Here is an 18,071-nt window from a genome sequence, read left to right on the forward strand (position 1 = left end):
CAGTTTTGAGAACAATGCATTCAAATAATGTATTCGGAGTAGAAGAAAAATTGAAAAACCCAAGTCCTGTCTTCATTCCCACTTGATTCCTGAAGCATCTTGCTCTGGGTCAGGAAATGGCTTTCTAAACAGTTCTGAGATGTGAGGTTTGTGCAGTTGCTGGAGAAGTGTTCTGCTCAGGCAGAGCAGCCAGCTCCTAGAGGCTCTGCTCGCATCTCACAATATTCTTCACTTCTCCTTCAGCTCTAACAGGGCTGCTGGTCACACAATATCCTGAAGACGCAAATCTCTTACATAGTGCTGATTTTGAGAGAGAACAAAAATATTGGGCCTGGATGGCTTGATCCTAATGTGAAGCTTGTCATTTGACACTTCACTAGCAAATTCCTAAAATGTGCAAATCCCTGGGGAAAGGGGGAAAGAATAATTAAATCTTTTAGGCAGCTCTAGATCCAAAAGTGTATTTCATGAAACAAGCATATTTCTGAAAAATTGCATTTTCTATAAAGTTCTATAAATGGAATTCTAATAAACTAGGGGTAGTTGATATTTGAAGGAACTCTTCCTTCCATTAATCCGTCTGTGGTATGAATAATCAGCCCAATTCTTTCTGTTCTATAAGTTTGCTTTTCATATGTTGGGTTTGCCCAAAGCAGGACCCAGCTGTACTGAACTATTGCAGGTATTTTCCTACAGTCACCAGCAATATCCACTTAGGGGATTTGAATCTGTTTGCTTAACATTTTCGGCCTCATGCAAGATTTAATTTCATTGGCTTTAGGTACAGTATGTGCCCTGTACTTTGGTTCAGTGACTAAGCTGAAGTGCTTTGTTTAAATTGCACCTCTTGGTTGTGTATATTTTCCTAGTCCAAGAACAGTCACTTTAAAGGTACTTATATAATCAGTGGGGTGAACGGCACCCCTTGAAGACCCTTAAAGAATTGCATGAAGACCTTGAGAAGTGAAAATGCTCATGGGTAAAGAGTATGATTGTCTCAGCTGCAATAAAAGGCACTCATTTTTCTGTTCACCATTAATACCTTGTCTTCCAAAAGAGATTCTAGATTTACCATAAACACCCAAATGCAATAAAAATCAAAGCACTATTATGATGTAAAGAAAAGGTTAGGGGCTAACCAATAAAGTAGGGAAGAGTAGAATATCATTATTGAAAAATCTAGATCCAGGGTAACTACTTTAGTTGGGCACAAATCAGAGCACTGAGTTTCCTGGGAGCCAAAGCATCAGGAGAAACAGTGGGATAGATTCTGTGACTCTCCTCACACCTATCAAAGAAACACAGCAGGCCACCAGAAGATATAAGGAGAAATCACAAGAGAGCCAGCTTTTTCTCTGTGTCAGTCTTGGGGCTCCAACATTTTGGTTGTTCACCTAGAAGCATCATGTGTCTTGTCTTTTGGGAAAGTTATAGGTGACACATTGCTTCATTCTGATGATTCTTAGACACAGCTAGCTTGAGATCCCAGTGGAAAAGGGAAGACAGGGGAAGCTCATTTGGCTTGCAAATCAGCCCATTTGGAATGAGGACATGTCCCCAACATAAAGTACAAGAGTAGGAGAGAAACTTTCCAAAATTTGAGACTTGCAAGGACCTATATAGGCATGTCACTGAGAAGAGTTAGCTTATAAGCTTCACAGTTTATAACAATGATAAAATGTCTAATAGTTAACCCAGTACTTTCACATGCATAGATCTTTGATTGCCACTCCTGCGCCACGTGGGTATGAGTGTCTGCTTTTTGCCTGTGAGAGGTTGAGACTCAGAGTGATTCATGGACTTGCTCAAAGCAGTTTCTAGTTAGTAGTGTGGGTCTGTGACAGGGGCCTGCGGGTTGGGGGTACTATAGTAGTTAATGTAGAGATGATCACTTATCCATTCATTTATTCATTCACAACATATTATTTGAGCATTTACTGTGTGCCAGACAGTTGTTAATGGCAGCCTTGAAAATGGACTTTTAAAAAGTAATTTTTTTCCAAAAAATACTTAATCACCCTCTTTCATGTTCAACAATTAAGCTATATTTGCTACAGCCACACACCAGGGATCCGAAGCAGTAAGACTCTGTGCCATAATTTACACACTTTACTGAAAATTCTACTTTCCTACAAATTTGACTTCTTAGTGCTCCTGTTTCTTGTCTTCCAAAACCCTAAGCCACTAAGGATCCAGGTTAAAGCACATCACTGATCTCAAACAATCCTGAGGAGCCTAAATATTTTATGACATTATGGCAGTTCTCTCTGAATTATGCATTTCATCGAACAGATTACCTAGCTGCACCCCACCCCAGCACATCATTTCCATTCCATTGCTATAGACTTTGCCTACTGTTTCAGGCTCATCTCGGTGTGTATTAAAACAGCTTGCCCTCTGATTTGAGAAAGCTTCATTCTCTTCAGAGAGAGAGCTTCTAAAACTAGGTAAACTCTGTTCTGATGAAAAACAGCTAAATGTGATCAGAGTATATTATTCCATATGAGAGGAGATTAGATATGAAAAGAATAAAGTGTTCTTTTCTCTCTCTGACATAATATGCCTATGAAATAGCAAAAGATTATCAACTTTTTACAAGGTAACTCTTGGCATCAGCATGCTAGTTTGTCAAATAAACAAGGATGATGAATTCAGATGATTTTTGTAAGAGGCTAAGAATCACACAGGCATCTGGTTTCCTTCATTCAGCAGTGTTGCTACTGTTATTTTTCAACAGAAAAAGAAAGATTCTCGTGCTCAGTGCTTGCATGGAATAGTTTTATAGCCCTCAGTTACAGGACGTCCATATGTGTGAGTACAGCAGTCACTCAATCTCCTGGATGAATCTACAACTTGGCTATTATTCCAACAAGCAGGGGGTGAGGGAGGGGACGGAGTAATATATTAATTGAATGGCCAGTTACACAAACTTACATGGATTGCACCCTCACCACCAGATTTTTCCATTATAGACTGGGGACACTATTTTGCAGCCCCGGAGCAAAGCAGCAGATGGACTGCACCAGAGGAAAGTAGTCTCCAAAGTCACATTTGATCATTTTATTACTTACACTAAAATACAAATATGGATATCATCCAGGTGTTGTCATTGGTATGATTTACAGTATCTATGCATTCCATTTTGTTTGAATGAATGAATGAGCAATAGCATAAGATTACATGTGAAAACTCGGGAAAGAAAATATTTGTGTCCAGCCCTTTTATATTCGTACATTTACACCGCAGAGTAGAGTCTGTAGGCACAGGGTGTATATGATGTAGCTGACTATTCTGTAGTGGATACAGTACCCTTATAAATAAACTACAGCTGGCCGGCGCCGCAGCTCAATAGGCTAATCCTCTGCCTGAGGTGCTGGCACACCAGGTTCTAGTCCCGGTCGGGGCACCGGATTCTGTCCCGGTTGCCCCTCTTCCAGTCCAGCTTTCTGCTGTGGCCCGGGAGTGCAGTGGAGGATGGCCCAGGCCCTTGGGCCCTGCACCCGCATGGGAGACCAGGAGAAGCACCTGGCTCCTGGCTTTGGATTAGCGTGGTGCGCCAGCCGTGGCAGCCATTGGAGGGTGAACAAACGGTAAAAGGAAGACCTTTCTCTCTGTCTCTCTCTCTCACTGTCCACTCTGCCTGTCAAAAATAAATAAATAAATAAACAAGCAAACTGCAGCAGAGCCATCCTTCTCAGGTGACCTGGGTGGTACACAACAGACCCTAAGAAACTGTTGTCTGTGGAGAATAGAGAAATACTTAATTGGGAAGCATAACTGGTTCTGTAATGCTTGCTAACCAGTCTATTAGCAGGGAAACATTTTGGAAAGACTGGTCCAGCCTATTTCTGTGAATTCCTTTGATATTTATGCAGCCTCGGCTGTTAGTGACCTACAGGTCTGTGTTGTCCTCTCATTTTGCTTCCTCTTCTTTTTTTTTTCTTTTTTTGTCTCCCAAAAAGTGTCTGCTCTCTGTACAGAACTACCACTGCCTACAGATCAACGAAGGCCAACCCCACCCCCTTGCAGGACTCCGACCCTGCCCCTCATGGGATCCTCTTGCTGGATCATAGATAAAGGCCAGAAAACAAGTTTTTGCCTCACAATTCATGGCTATGAATCTCTTCATAGCCAAATATAAATGTGTTGGCAAGCTAAAAGTTCTCATTCTCAGGATCCTAGAGCCACCTTGCATTTCTGAGAAATGTAGACAAGGGTGGACTACAGAGACTCAGTGGCCAGCCCATCTCCTCAGCAACAGAAAAACTCAGGTCTTTGTGAAAGTCCAGGCCCTGCCTAGCACCTCTGTGCTAGCGAGTATCCTTTAGATTTCATTTTTTCTGTATAATGTACCCTGGAGTTAGCCCACTGTGGGGCAGTTCTTTGCCCCTACTGCCCTAAGTATTCCTTCCCCATGCAGACTGTGGATGGCAGGCTGGTGTCACTGAGGAAGCAGGCAGGGCTCCATTGCAGAACTCGGGGCCTGAAGCTACAAGGATCTACATGATGTGAGCAGCTAACCAGTAGATTCTTCTGTAGAACCCAAGAGCCTTAAATACAAGGGTACTTCAAAAATTTGTGGAAAGTGGAATTGAAGATAAGCTTATCTTGGTACCAAGAAATTGAATTCAAGCAGTTTTTTTTTTCAAAAATATCATTTTTCATGAATCTTTGGAAGAATCCTCATATGCATGATTTTCAGGAAAAAAAGAGTTTACACCAAAATAAACTTACCTTTTCATTCCATTTCCCATGAATTTTTGAAGTACCTTTGCACAGCTGTCCCTCAGTGTCCTCCAGGGAATTTCAGGAACCCTCACAGACACCAAAATCTGTGGTTGCTCAAGTTCGTTTTATAAAAATGTCACGGTATTTGCATGCAACCTACACTACCCTCCAATATACTTTAAATGATCACTCGATTACTTACAATGATTAGTATGAGGCAAATGCCAGGTAAATAGTTGCTATACTGGATTATTGAGAGGATTATAGCAAGAACAATGTCTGTGCATGAACAGTACAGATGCAGTTTTTTTTTTAAATGTATTTCTCATCTGAGTGTGTTTGAATCCATCAGGCAGGCCAGAGCCTGCCGATACAGAGGGCTGAAAGTCTGCGTATGTAAATGCTAAGCAAATGGCCAACCATTTTGTGAGACAACCATTAAGTAAGTGATGAGCAGCATCTTAAAGGATTAAGAACACATGGGTGTTTGATATAGAGATGCTTCAAAATCTTAAGTATACAGCCATGCACTAGAACATGACGACATGTGGTCAGCAACAAACCACACAGACAATAGTGGTCCCATAAGATTATGCCCCCTGGTGACATCGTAGCTGCCTCAGTCCGTGTAAGCACACTCTACAGTGTCCACCCCATGATGAAATCCCCTAAGGATGTATCTCTGTGGATAAGTGATGTGTGACTGTATATGAAGCTGAGAAACAGGCAGTCTTTCTCTCTACCTGGTCTCTTTCTCCCTGTAGCACACTCATATCGCATATTCTGGGAGTGCATATGTGTCTGTGTGGTTACTTGAAGTATATGCCAGCTACACTGTGGTGCTGTAGTTGTGTGGTCTCTACAGTACCCTGCACGCTGCTTAGCACATAGCTGTTCAATAAATATTGAGTTAGCAAAAATCACTCCTGTGGTGAGAATGAGTAAGAAGGACCCAGAGAATAAATACCACTACACACAATACTGCTGTGGATTTTAAAAGGCTGAAGACCCAAAGGATAGGAACAACGTGAAATAGAATTGTGGGTTTCTGAAGCATGCTCATATTACTCATTTGTAAAATATCTGGCACACACTTGCATGACAGCTAATGGGCAGGGGGTGTTAAAAATCAACCAGAGAAGATCTACGGCTGCATAAAAGCAGTGTCCACCTCCGATGAAGCTCCCGGAGTCTTTGGAACAGGCTGGTGGGGAATATAGAGGTGTTGCCGGAGGCCCATCTTCAAACGATCCCTTGTTCCTTCCCCATGCAGATTGTGGATGGCAAGCTGTGGTTCCAGCTGGACTGTGGCAGCGGCCCTGGCATCTTGGGCATCTCGGGCCGTGCTGTCAACGATGGGAGCTGGCACTCCGTCTTCCTGGAGCTCAACCGCAATTTCACCAGCCTGTCCCTGGATGACAGCTATGTGGAGCGGCGCAGGGCGCCCCTCTACTTCCAGACGCTGAGCACCGAGAGTGTCATCTACTTCGGTGCCCTGGTGCAGGCGGACAACATCCGCAGCCTGACAGACACGCGGGTCACGCAGGTGCTCAGTGGCTTCCAGGGCTGCCTGGACTCAGTGGTGCTGAATAACAATGAGCTGCCGCTACAGAACAAACGCAGCAGTTTCGCAGAGGTGGTGGGCCTGACGGAGCTGAAGCTGGGCTGCGTGCTCTACCCGGATGCCTGTGAGCGGAGCCCATGCCAGCATGGTGGCACCTGTGCCAGCCTGCCTTCCGGTGGTGAGTGTGCTTGAGCCTTGGGCATCTTGAGCGGTGCAGGGGAGGGCGGTCGGGGAGAGGGGGCTGGTGTGCAACACACCTGCAGAAGGTCCTATCCTCACAGCCACAACTCAAAGGCTCTCCCAGAATGCGATATTCACAAGGCTGCTCCGGGAGTTTGCCAATTTGCTTTGCAGAAGTCTCAGCTTGCCACCTCAGGAGTGGCCAGTTTAGCCAACTGTAGCATACCATAGGTGCAGTGTGGTGGCCATAGATCAGAGATGGCCAACTCACACCCTTCCGGGCCTCAGCAGCTTGCATGAATAGAATCTCCTTTTAAATACAAGTGTATTTCAAAAAGCTCGTGGAAATAATGGACTTAGGTATGTTTATTTTGGTGAAAAAATGTTGAAATCCACGCAGTTTCCATAATACCCACTTTTCATGAACTTTTGCAATCCTCGTATACATGGATTTTAAAAAAAATTTTGCACCAAAATAACCTTAATTCCATTTTCCACAAACTTTTTGAAGTCCCTGTATATGTGCCCCCATGTGCCAGCTGCATGTCACTGAAGAATGACAACAGTCTGAGTCGGAATGTCCGCATAATCCTTCCCCCAATTGGAATTGCTAACCTGGTACAGACACAGTTTACTCAAAGCTAACAGGGGTGATGGTGAACCTACCACCCCAGGAATAGACGTAGAGTGGAGACGCCTGCAAGCAACCTTTTGAAACGTGTGTAGTAAAAGTAAGTCTACTGGCAGCTCTACAAAGGAGTAGGAAGTCAAGAATAAGGAAAAGGAACTTAAATGAAATCTCAGGACAATAATAGTCAGTGAGGGCATGACACGCTACCTGTAGGTTTCCACTGAAAGGTACATCATGAAAAAGAAAGGAGTAACTCCTTCCCCACCCCCCCCAAAACAAATTTATAGAGGGTTTCTATTGTTTGAGGGGAAAGCCAAGATTATTTAAGTCCTGGGAGTGGAAAGATAAAAGCAGCCCTGACTTTGCCCAGATGCAGCGTGGATGTTAATGTAAACTAGGTCAGGCATGCTCCTGATTGAAGGCTCGTTCTTCCCAACAGTCCCGACCACTGACTCCACGTCAGCCCCTGTGCATAGCGGCTCAGCAGTCCTGTGATTAGCGAATTTAAGCCTTCCTCACAAATCACTTAGAGATTCTGCTGTGTGCATTACCATCTCATGTTCATGAAGCCCAACTCCAAATTTAGAGTCCATTTTATTATTAGATTGTTATAAACTGTCCATGAAATGATGCACTGCTGAAATACAGACACCAAAGTTGTTTAGACTTGCATATGTTACTGCCACAATGAGGGCCAAGTACCCTGGGGGGAAATTTCTGCCGTCTCGATTTAAGAAATCTATTTGCTGTTTTTACTGTCTCAGCAGTATATGTAAATAAAGGGTTGTTATGGTGCCATAATTCCCGGATGATGGGCAGTAACTATACTTCAGTGGTTCTATAAACCAGCCCATTATGACAAGTCATGGCCAGCTTTTCACCAGGCAAAACAATTCTGCTAGTGTGAGCCATCTACGATATATAAAAAGAGCATATAATTAAATTGGGTTGAAATAGAACACCACTCCATGTCAAATCTTGGGTACACAGCCACAAATTGTAACATACTTTTAAGGATGGCAGGTCGTTGTTTTAGCTGGCAAAGCTGTGGGCTTCCAAAATGGTTATCTTGAAAAGAATCACTATAGGAAGGAAAAAGACCATGGAATCTTGCTCTTCTGTGTGCATTTAAACGTCATTTCCAACTGCCATGAAATTCTTCAGCTGAGTGTCCAGTCTAAGTGTGTTAATTAAATGACTATCACTCAAGTGAGAAATAGCCATTTTCTCTACATTGTACAATCTTTTGGTTTGACTAAATCTCAGAATTGAGAACCCACCTGCTGCATAGTTTCACGTGACCTAAAGAACTTCCCTTCCCTCCCCAGTGGTCCAGCCTTGCTGGGGAGCCCACTCTTTATCCCCTCTGTTCCCCCACTTCCTTCTGTGATTAGACTTGTGTCGCTCCCCCTCTTCGTGGAGGAACGACACAGGACCCTGCGCTGTTCTTTCGTCTGCTCGGCCCTCCCCGGGTTTGCTGCTGGTTCTTCCCGGGTTGGCTACTGTCCCTTCCACCTCCATGGAAGGGCGGTTCCCCCTGGCCACTTTCCCCACTTCCGCAGGGGAGCGGCACACCGCCGGCCGGCTTTCTCGGGGGCTGCACAGGTGTTCCTTCAGATGTTCCCCTTAGATGTTCCTGGCGCATGCCATCTCTCTTCTCCTTTATAGTCCTCCTCTGCCAATCCCAACTTGGCTGCCCACACGCCGAGTACGCTGCTCTCCTCCAATCAGGAGCAAGTCCTACAGTTTATTGGCTGAACTGGAGGCAGCTGTGTAGAAGCTGTTTTCTTCTCTCCCAGCGCCATATTGTGGGAGAGCAGATGCATAGAATAAGTCTTAATTCCAGTAACAGTATAGTCCGAGTTGCTCCCCACAGACTTGGGAATGGGATTCTACACAGGTATGCTTTATTCCAAGATGATACAGCCATATTATCAGTTCTGCTATTTCTTTTTTTTTTAAACTTGTGCTTGGGGACTCATGGTTTCCTCAAATGAAGATCTTTGCTGAGATGAAGTATCTTTCCTTATCTCCAACCACACAACTCCCTTCTTTCAAGCCCACCACGTCTGTTCAGGTGGCCCAGCAGCAGCAGCTCCTCCGCCAAGGCTGCTCTCAATCCTAGCCGGGTGGTTCTTATCTCAGAAGCCCCCCAGTTAAAATCCCAGATGGGGCAATCTAAGGCTCTCAAGCACAGTGCTGCTGGGCCAGAGCCAGCAGACTCCTCACCACACAGCAGGAAATCCAAGAAGAGGAATTCTGTGCCTCCTCTGGGGAACAGGAGTCCTCTTCTGATGTATAAGGAAGGGCTTAGCAGCCCTCGGTTGGCTCTGAAGCTTCATAGATAGGAGGTGAGAGAATCCATCTGCTTGACCACATTGTCTGTTCATATCAGAGGATTTTTTTTCCTAGGTCCCTGTTCTGTGTCTCCGAATTCTGTAAATTGATGCCAAACTGGGGAGGTGGGGGCAGAAAAAAAAAAAAAAAACACAACAATTTGGACTGAATTCATATCCATGAAACTATGTAGCAAATTATAAAGAACTTAAAGGCCGGCGCCGCGGCTCACTAGGCTAATCCTCCGCCTAGCAGCGCCGGCACACTAGGTTCTAGTCCCGGTCGGGGCGCCGGATTCTGTCCCGGTTGCCCCTCTTCCAGGCCAGCTCTCTGCTGTGGCCAGGGAGTGCAGTGGAGGTAGCCCAGGTGCTTGGGCCCTGCACCCCATGGGAGACCAGGAAAAGCACCTGGCTCCTGGCTCCTGCCATCGGATCAGCGCGGTGCGCCGGCCGCAGCACGCCGGCCGCGGCGGCCATTGGAGGGTGAACCAACGGCAAAGGAAGACCTTTCTCTCTGTCTCTCTCTCTCATTGTCCACTCTGCCTGTCAAAAAAAAAAAAAAAAAAAAAAAAGAACTTAAAAAATAAAAACCCCCTAGCTCTGGGTGATAGTTTAAAAAATGACAGTAAGACTTTAAAGACAGTAAGTCTTTAATGAAAGAATATGCATGCCTTTAAGAAGTCGCTCTGCTTGTCTAATTACAGGAACAGTCTCGGGCCCCCAGAGCAAAGACTAGGATGCATGCAGTACTTAAAGAGGAAATCTGGGCTAGAGAAAATGGAGCAAGGCGCAGAAGGTGTCATTCCTGAGCACAGGAGTTTACTGTTTGAATATCATTCTGCTGTTTAGACCACTTCTATGTGTTGATCTAAAATTTCTGGACACATTTTAACATGACCATCCCCTTGAGCACTGAAGATTGCTAGAGTATTGGTCATTGGCTCTCTTGGTGACAGACTCCACTCTCAAATTGTGGCTATCCTAGCACATTATTCCAGAACATTCAGAATATTTAAAGCAGACAACCCACAGCAAGAAGCATTCCTTTCAGTGCAGCCAGATTCTGTTACAACCACCCCCAAACCCAATCAAACCCTTGGCATGAAGGTCCAAGAAGCCACATCTGCTAGGTTGGAATTCCATAGTCAGCAGATTTGACCATTGTGATAGCTCTGGTTGTCCCAGGAGCAAGCCATGGGAACCCCAGGGAGTCAGAGCCCAGAACACTGACTTGTAATAAGAGCATAAATGTGACTCTAAAAATTGACCACAGAAGGATGGCCTTCTCGTGGTAAAGCCTTAAAATTATATGTATTTCATAAACATGAACTGGAAATAGCAACCACCATGGAGAACTGGCCAGCGCTCATTCTGACCCCTGAAATCTGCAGACCAGTGCAAAGGGAGCAGTTCATGATCATCCATAATCTGAGTAAGGAGTGCACAGTCTTTGATGCCTTAGTGTGCTCAGCTTCGGCCCATTCATGGTAAACATAGTTGAGGTTAAGCTATAACTTTGCTCAGCAATGCAGCAAGTCATGCAGTCAGCATGCCAAAAATAGTCATCCTGACAGCTTTATGCTAAACTAGAAGTCCAAATCCTGAAATGAAACATTGGATAAATTTCTAAAAGGAGGGGCTACTGTTCCTTAGACCCTCACTATGTGATCGGTGCTATGGTAAATTCTTACCTTTCAATCCTTATTCACTGGGAAATTTAATTTTCAAAGTACTACTCAGATCAATTCCCTCCTACATACCCACCCTCATGTCATAGATAAAATAAATGAACCAGAGAGGCTAAATAACCAACCTGGCATCACAAAGCTGGTAAAGTGGTGGAGCCAGGATTTGACCCCAGTGTTTGGGAGCCCCTTCCTGCCCTGCCTGTGTGTTTATTCCTTGCCACTCTGTGTGTGTTCTATGACCCAGCAGCATCAGCATTGTAGAGAATGTCAGAAAAGCAGCATCTCAGAGGCCACCCCAAACCAAGGGAATCAGCATCTGCATTTTAGCAAGCTCCCTTAAGTGATAGCTTGATTGTCCCTTAACGTCCCTGAAATATAAAAGCGTCTACACTTTGTGTTTCATATTGCATATGGTGGTTCTCAGACTCTGAGACACATCCGCATCACCTGAGGACCTTATTATGGAAAAGTCCCTTGATGGTTAATACAAAAAGGAAGTGTTTATTTGCCTCTGTCATTTGCTGTCCATATCAGAGGAATCTTTTATCAAGTCACTGAATCGAAATTGCAAATTCCTGAACTTACAAATGCCAAGAAAAGTTCATGGGAAAGAAGCATCAAGCCTACAGAATCAGAATCTATATGGATAGAATTCAGGTATCTCATGTTTTAACAAGCCTCCAGGGTGCTTCTACGCACATCTAACTTTTAGAACCACTGACAATTTGGAATCCACTAATGGCATTTGCTAGAACATGAGTTAGTGAATTCCAGATGACGAGAATAGACATAGAACATTCTGAATCTGAAGGTCAGGTGCACAATCTGCATTTTATAAACTTTTTTTAATGTAAAAATGGAGTTTTGTTTATTTGTCAGTATTTTTGGACTCACCATCAAAAATAAAAATAATAATGTCTACCCGCTGCCTCTGAGCCATTGGGAATATTCTGCCTATAAAATTGCATGAAACAAGTTCGTAAACATTGCAGACAATTGGTCATCAAAATGTTTCCTGCAGCAGAGTCCCCTGTGCTACTTTGGGCCATGTTTTGCTGAGTAGTATGTGTCCCTAACTTGTAAAGGTCTGGACAAATTCATCAAACTTTAATTAAGTTTAATTAAGTGCCTGCTCTGTGCCCTGCTCACTGTGGAATTCTGGGTCCATTGCTGTCTGTGACCAGTAGACACCATTTGTATAGCCTCCGTTCTCTCACTGCTGGTTTAAAGGAACTGAACAGGGTTCCCATATGTGCTATATACCCACTAACCCAGTGAGCACAGATGCATAGAAAGGGAAAAGCCAGACTCAGTGAATATCCTTGTACATAACTTGGGTGAGCTTTTCAGCTTATAGGAAAAAATATGCTTTCCTAAATGACTTCTAAATCTGAGCTCATTTGTTTTGTTTTGTAACTTGGGCAAACCTCATGGTAACAGCATGAATTATTATAGATACTAACAACAAAATTCAAGGCTATCAAGTGGCTTATAGTCAGATACAAAAGAGCATACTGCAAGGTGAGAATTTACTGTGCACCTAATGTTGTTAATACATTAAAAGTTTCCAGATCCTGAAGGAAAATATGAGAGGCCTGGCCTCATGTGCAGTATCTGAATTGTAAGCCAGCTCTTCTGGGGAAAGTTGTAGGTCTCACCTTAAAGGGCTTACATTTTACAAGGGCTAAAGGCATTAAATGTACCTTGCTTGGTAAAAGAAAAGAGTGCCTGAATGTTGAAATAGCAGTAAAGACAGAGGTGGTGATCTGCAGCCAAGTTCACCCCGACATGTCATTAGCCTCTCACATGGCAGTGGCCCACCATTTTTCTCACACCAATTGAGATTCCCATAGACTAGAGGTTTCACTGTTCTCAATATTTGACCTAAAAGTCAAAGTAAAAAAGTTATGGCTTTGAGTTGTTTGGCCCATGAGCACCACCAATATGAAGCTGATTTCAGAACCCACAGTAATTATAATAGTTATAGCAATAAAGCACCTAATATTTGTGGTTCATGAACCCAGAATCCTTATTATAACCCCCCCCCCATGAAGTGGGCACCATTTATTAGATCAAAATAAGGCAGTTCCTGGAGGTCAGGAACCCATGAGATGACCATACACAGCTGGTAGGTTACAGACACGACTGAACCTTGTACCCAGGGCCTCGCCACCACATCACAGCTACCTCCTGAAGTTGTGTAAGTTCTTGTGGTTTCTAAATGAAATCCGTAATTGAGTAAGCATGGTGGTTGATGCTGACTTCAGGTCCCAAGTGCTGGTTGTGCATTTGTCATTAGATCCACCTTTGTGCAATAAGCAGATGTTTCCTTATCAAGGCAGTTAAACTCGATCAGAATGATGCTCACCTTCCCAGGGGAACAGGCAGAGGATTGAAGCCATTACCTGGATGAAGCAGGTCGGGAAGAGACTAGGAAGTCAAATGAGTAAAAGAGGAATTATCTGGATTACTTACCCTCACGGCCCAAAGTCACTGTATAATTGCTTATGCCATTTATGTGTTGGCATTTAATTGGTTTTGTAATGTTCTTTGAGCAAGGAAAGGAGGAGGCATTTTACATTTTTCTGGATGCAGACTTCAAAACCATCTGTATGTGTTATTACTACAAGGACTATAAACAGGAACACAGCTTTGAGGCAAGGCTTAAATAATATACTCTTCATTTTGCCAGAATTTGAGGGGAAAGAAGCTATGGCATATTTTGTATATGTACTTATAAAAGTTCATGGAATGAAAAGATAAGCCTATCCTGATAGGAAAATTTTTTAAATCCTTGCATAAAAGGAATCAACAAGTTCATGAAAATGCATGCAGTGAAAAACTATGCAAGAATTTTAAAAATGTTGAACCAAAATAAACATTTTCATTCCATTTTCCCATGAGCTTTTTGAAGTGCCCTTGTATTCTATCAATGCTGATAGGGCCATTCCATTTTAAAATCTGGAATCTGGTCTGTGTTCATCTGCCACTCATTGGCTGTGTAACCTTGGAAAGCCATGTTTTTAAGTTTCAGTTTCTTCATCTGTAAAATAGCTATAAGAATAATACTTAAGGCATACAGTTGTAAAATGTTAAGTGAGGTATAGGCACAAACTGTTCTCAGAATCTTTTCATATAGTAACCTACTGTTCTTGTTGATGACTTCCTTATTTGACATTCTCAAGAAAAAAAACTATTATTAATGACTTTGGGATTATCTCTGAATTTTTCTTTTATATTGAGGAAAGTGTTCAGTATTATTTATGATTAGCTTCCTATCTCCTGAAATTCTGCTCCCTTTGTTGTGTTTTGCAGCAACATATGGTAATGCTTTGGAAGACTGCAATTTTATTATACTATTATCTTTATTATTTAATGACTCTCTTTGGTTCCCAGAAGAACCATGTGATACTGTCCATCTCACTGCATCTCCTGTGCTTCTCAGAGAGATACGGGAAGCAACTACAGGTCCCTCCTTATTCTCAGCAAGCAATGAGCTCTGGCTCACTGACAAGTTCTCATCCAATGCAGTCTTTTAGAAAGATCTGTGCATCAGAAAGCCTGGGTTCAAGTTCAGACTCGATTAATTTCTAGCCACACTACATATCCTTAGGAAAAAAAAAAAACCACCTCGCCTTGACAATGCCCCTCGGAACTGGGATGTTAAGGGAGCCTCTTCTTTCTCCTTCACGGGATTACTGTGACCCTTTACAGAAGGACCGAAAGTGATTTTAAAACACTAACACATTAGATCACTTACGGCAGACTTACTGATATTATAAAAATTATTAATAATAGAGCAGATGACAGGATAATGAGACCATAAATTTTGCTTTGTGAGAACAGGTTAATTTTGATAAACAAGCCTTTCATGGAGGCTGAACAATACCTATCACTCTTCTTTTATTAAAAAAAAAAAAACTTATCTGGCTACTTCTTTAAAATAGTTTCTTTTTTCTCTCATTGTATTCACACAAAAACACCACATTTAATGTTCTGTAAGCAAAATTGCCTCCAAAGGACCTCGGACTCCTTTGCCCGTGGTTTAAGGTCCTAAGAACAGATCCTAGATACACTTCACTTCTCTGTTTGATAAACAGAGAACTCTAGATAGGAAGTGGTTGTTAGAAATATAGTTCAGGACAGCACTGAACAGTTCAGGACTCTTGTGGCCAGACTGCCTTGGTTCAAACCCACAACATCTTTGTGAGCATTAACGATCTCTATCTTTGTTTCCTCCTCTATAAAGTGCTCATAGATTGTGCTTTTTCCATCTTTGTATCCCCAGTGCCTGCCATAGTCTCTATTCCAGGCATGTGCTGGTAAAGTCTCACTAAAAATGAAAGCCTTGATGTGCAGTGTTTGCTGGTCATGTGGTATAAATGCTCCCGCCCTGGCTGATGTCAGAACACCAATGGTTTAATAACTGGCTTGCCACATTCCTGAATATTCAACAGTCATCTCTCATGACCCCTTATGAGCTGGCTCCTGCACACCACCGCCTATTACCCAGGCACTCAATCAGTGTGGATCGGTTAATCAGTCAAGCTGGCTGCAGCATCAAGTAGCACTAGATATTCCACAAAAGATAATGAAAATGACAAAATGCAGAGGGAAGTGTGTGTGAGTAAAATAGTGTGTAAGAGAAGTGCCTCATTTTAAATTCTGATTTTCTGAGGCTCAGAGACATCCAATTGCTTCTCTGCCATCAGATAGGAAATCAGTCCCATGACCCAAGTTAGAATCCAGTTTCCATGATAGTGATTAAAATGGCCCTTATTTCCAGATAGCTCCTCCTTGTACCTCTGCTGTCTTCAGCTGCTTCTGATACAGTTTTACATAAGAGATTGTCAGAGGCCTTGCCAGACAGAAGCTGTGAGTGTGTGTGTGAAGGGGGGAGGGGAGTACCTGTTTTTTTAACATGTTTCCCACCTTGTCTTAGACTACCCCTTCTGGGCCTCCCTGCTCTTCTTGCTGTGCCTCTGTGCCTCCTAGACTCCTGTACTGTGATTGTCCTACTCCTTCCTTTAGTCTAAAACAAGAATCTAATTCATTCTGACAAGCCACTCTTATCTCTAAGTAACATGCCATCCTGACCAAGGACTAACCAGGTGACATAAAGAAGCATTTTCCCCCAATCTTAACCTGCTTTTGGCAATTCCCAATTCCATTAAAGTGAGCGGTGTCCCAGATTGGAAAAAATAACCCAAGTCAGCATAATTTGAAGCAATCATAACTCAGACTACTGCCTCCTGCCCACAGACCTCAGGCTGGCCTTCTTTGGATGGAGTTTGCATAACCAACATCAATTCCTTATGAGTTCCTTGTTTCACTGGCATTGTACTCAGGACTTTTCCACATATGAAGGATCTTCAAAAAGTTAATAGAAGTGCACATTATGAAAAAAACTATGGTTTTCAAAAATTGCTCCAAAATAAATGTATCTTTTAATTCAATTTTTCCATGAACTTTTTAATGTTCCTTCATATGTATGCCTCTCTCTGATCCTCCACCTCTGGTCCTCTAGGTTTTCTGGGGCCAGGGAGGCTGAGGCTACACAGTTCCCACCCCCTTGAGAATGTAGATTTCTCTCTTGCCTTCTGCAACTGCCTTCAAAAGATTAGACTTGCGCTCTCTGGGCCAATGAGCACACACACAATTCTAATGTCCTCCCATATGTGGGAGCTCTTGGCAATGTGGATTCAATAAAACATCCATGAGAGCACAAGCTAGTGCAATCTATAGATTTTTGGCTACCTTATAACTATAGAGCTCAATCTGTAAAGTCCCACATCAGTCACTGACCATTGGTGAGCAGAGATTAGTCCAAGAACTCTTCAGTTAAGAGACATGATGGTTCTTCATAGCATTTTCATTTTTTTAAACTTTTATTTAGTAAATATAATTTTCCAAAGTACAGTTTATGGATTACAATGGCTTCCCCCCCATAATTTCCCCTCCCAGCCGCACCCCTCTCATCTCCCACTCCCTCTCCCATTCCATTCACATCAAGATTCATTTTCAATTCTCTCTATATACAGAAGATTGATTTAGTATATATTAAGTAAAGATTTCATCAGTTTGCACCCACACAGAACATAAAGTGTTCATAGCATTTTCAAAAAAGCATAGAAATGAGGAATGCCTCAATGGCCGCTTCACTGTAATGGTGGCAGCTTGCAGTCACAACAGCACCATTATGGAAGTCAAGGTATTTTTAATAAATCATGGGCCCACAGGAGGGAGGAGCACTGCAGAGGAGACAACATTAGCAGATGGTACGGAAGAGAGAAGAGGCCCCGAGAGACCTAGATTCTACCTGACAGGAAGGAAAGCTGCAAACTGGATCCCCCCCATACACAGGAATTGGAGGCATTAGTCACTTTGGAAAGGGAGGTGATGGGGAGAAGGTTTTAAATTAAGAATTGGTAGAAAACCCAATCTGGATTCCCACCATCCCCTCTGCACAGCCAGGTCCCCCAGACCATGGCCACGTCTGCCCCTGATGTTGAAATGCAGTCTCCAGACTGCACTGCGCCAGGTATTTTTCTGCCCTGGGTTAAAGTAAATACATGGTGCTCACTGGGTGCTGAGACCAACCACCACCTCTCCTCCTCAGATCAATACCCCCGGTGTTAGAAACTAGCCCTTCATCCTCCCACTGGGCAGATGAGTAGAAGAGCCACTACTATTCTTGGGGACATTGGTGAACCCAAAGGTAGTGGCTCAGTTTCACAGATGCCAGACGCCACTAATGTGCTTGGAGCTTCCCATTGGGTTTCTGATTTTCCAGGGCCCCTCTCTTCAATATGAGCTGGTAAACAAGGATTACCAGACAACGAAGGAAATATTCGAAGTTGGAACTTAGAACTGAGAATGCATTAAGGTCTCCAGAGACACCAAGGATGTATATATGCATGGAGAGAGACTTAAATTAAGGAACT

At 43.2% G+C, this 18,071-nt stretch overlaps 1 protein-coding gene and 1 long non-coding RNA gene across 7 annotated transcripts in view; one reads left to right on the top strand and one right to left on the bottom strand.

The window, feature by feature from the left end:
• FAT3 (FAT atypical cadherin 3) overlaps positions 1-18,071 on the top strand; it is a 682,631-nt gene that overhangs the window by 647,764 nt on the left and 16,796 nt on the right. For all 6 annotated transcript variants that reach the window (XM_051850335.2, XM_051850349.2, XM_051850359.2 and 3 more), the window contains one exon: positions 6,002-6,470. In XM_051850335.2, coding sequence (XP_051706295.2) covers positions 6,002-6,470 — 469 coding nt within the window. The remainder of the gene's footprint in view (positions 1-6,001; positions 6,471-18,071) is intronic.
• LOC127492080 (uncharacterized) overlaps positions 1-18,071 on the bottom strand; it is a 102,319-nt gene that overhangs the window by 79,812 nt on the left and 4,436 nt on the right. The window lies entirely within an intron of this gene.

Source organism: Oryctolagus cuniculus, chromosome 1 (genome assembly GCF_964237555.1).
Source record: "Oryctolagus cuniculus chromosome 1, mOryCun1.1, whole genome shotgun sequence".
Taxonomy (NCBI): domain Eukaryota; kingdom Metazoa; phylum Chordata; class Mammalia; order Lagomorpha; family Leporidae; genus Oryctolagus; species Oryctolagus cuniculus.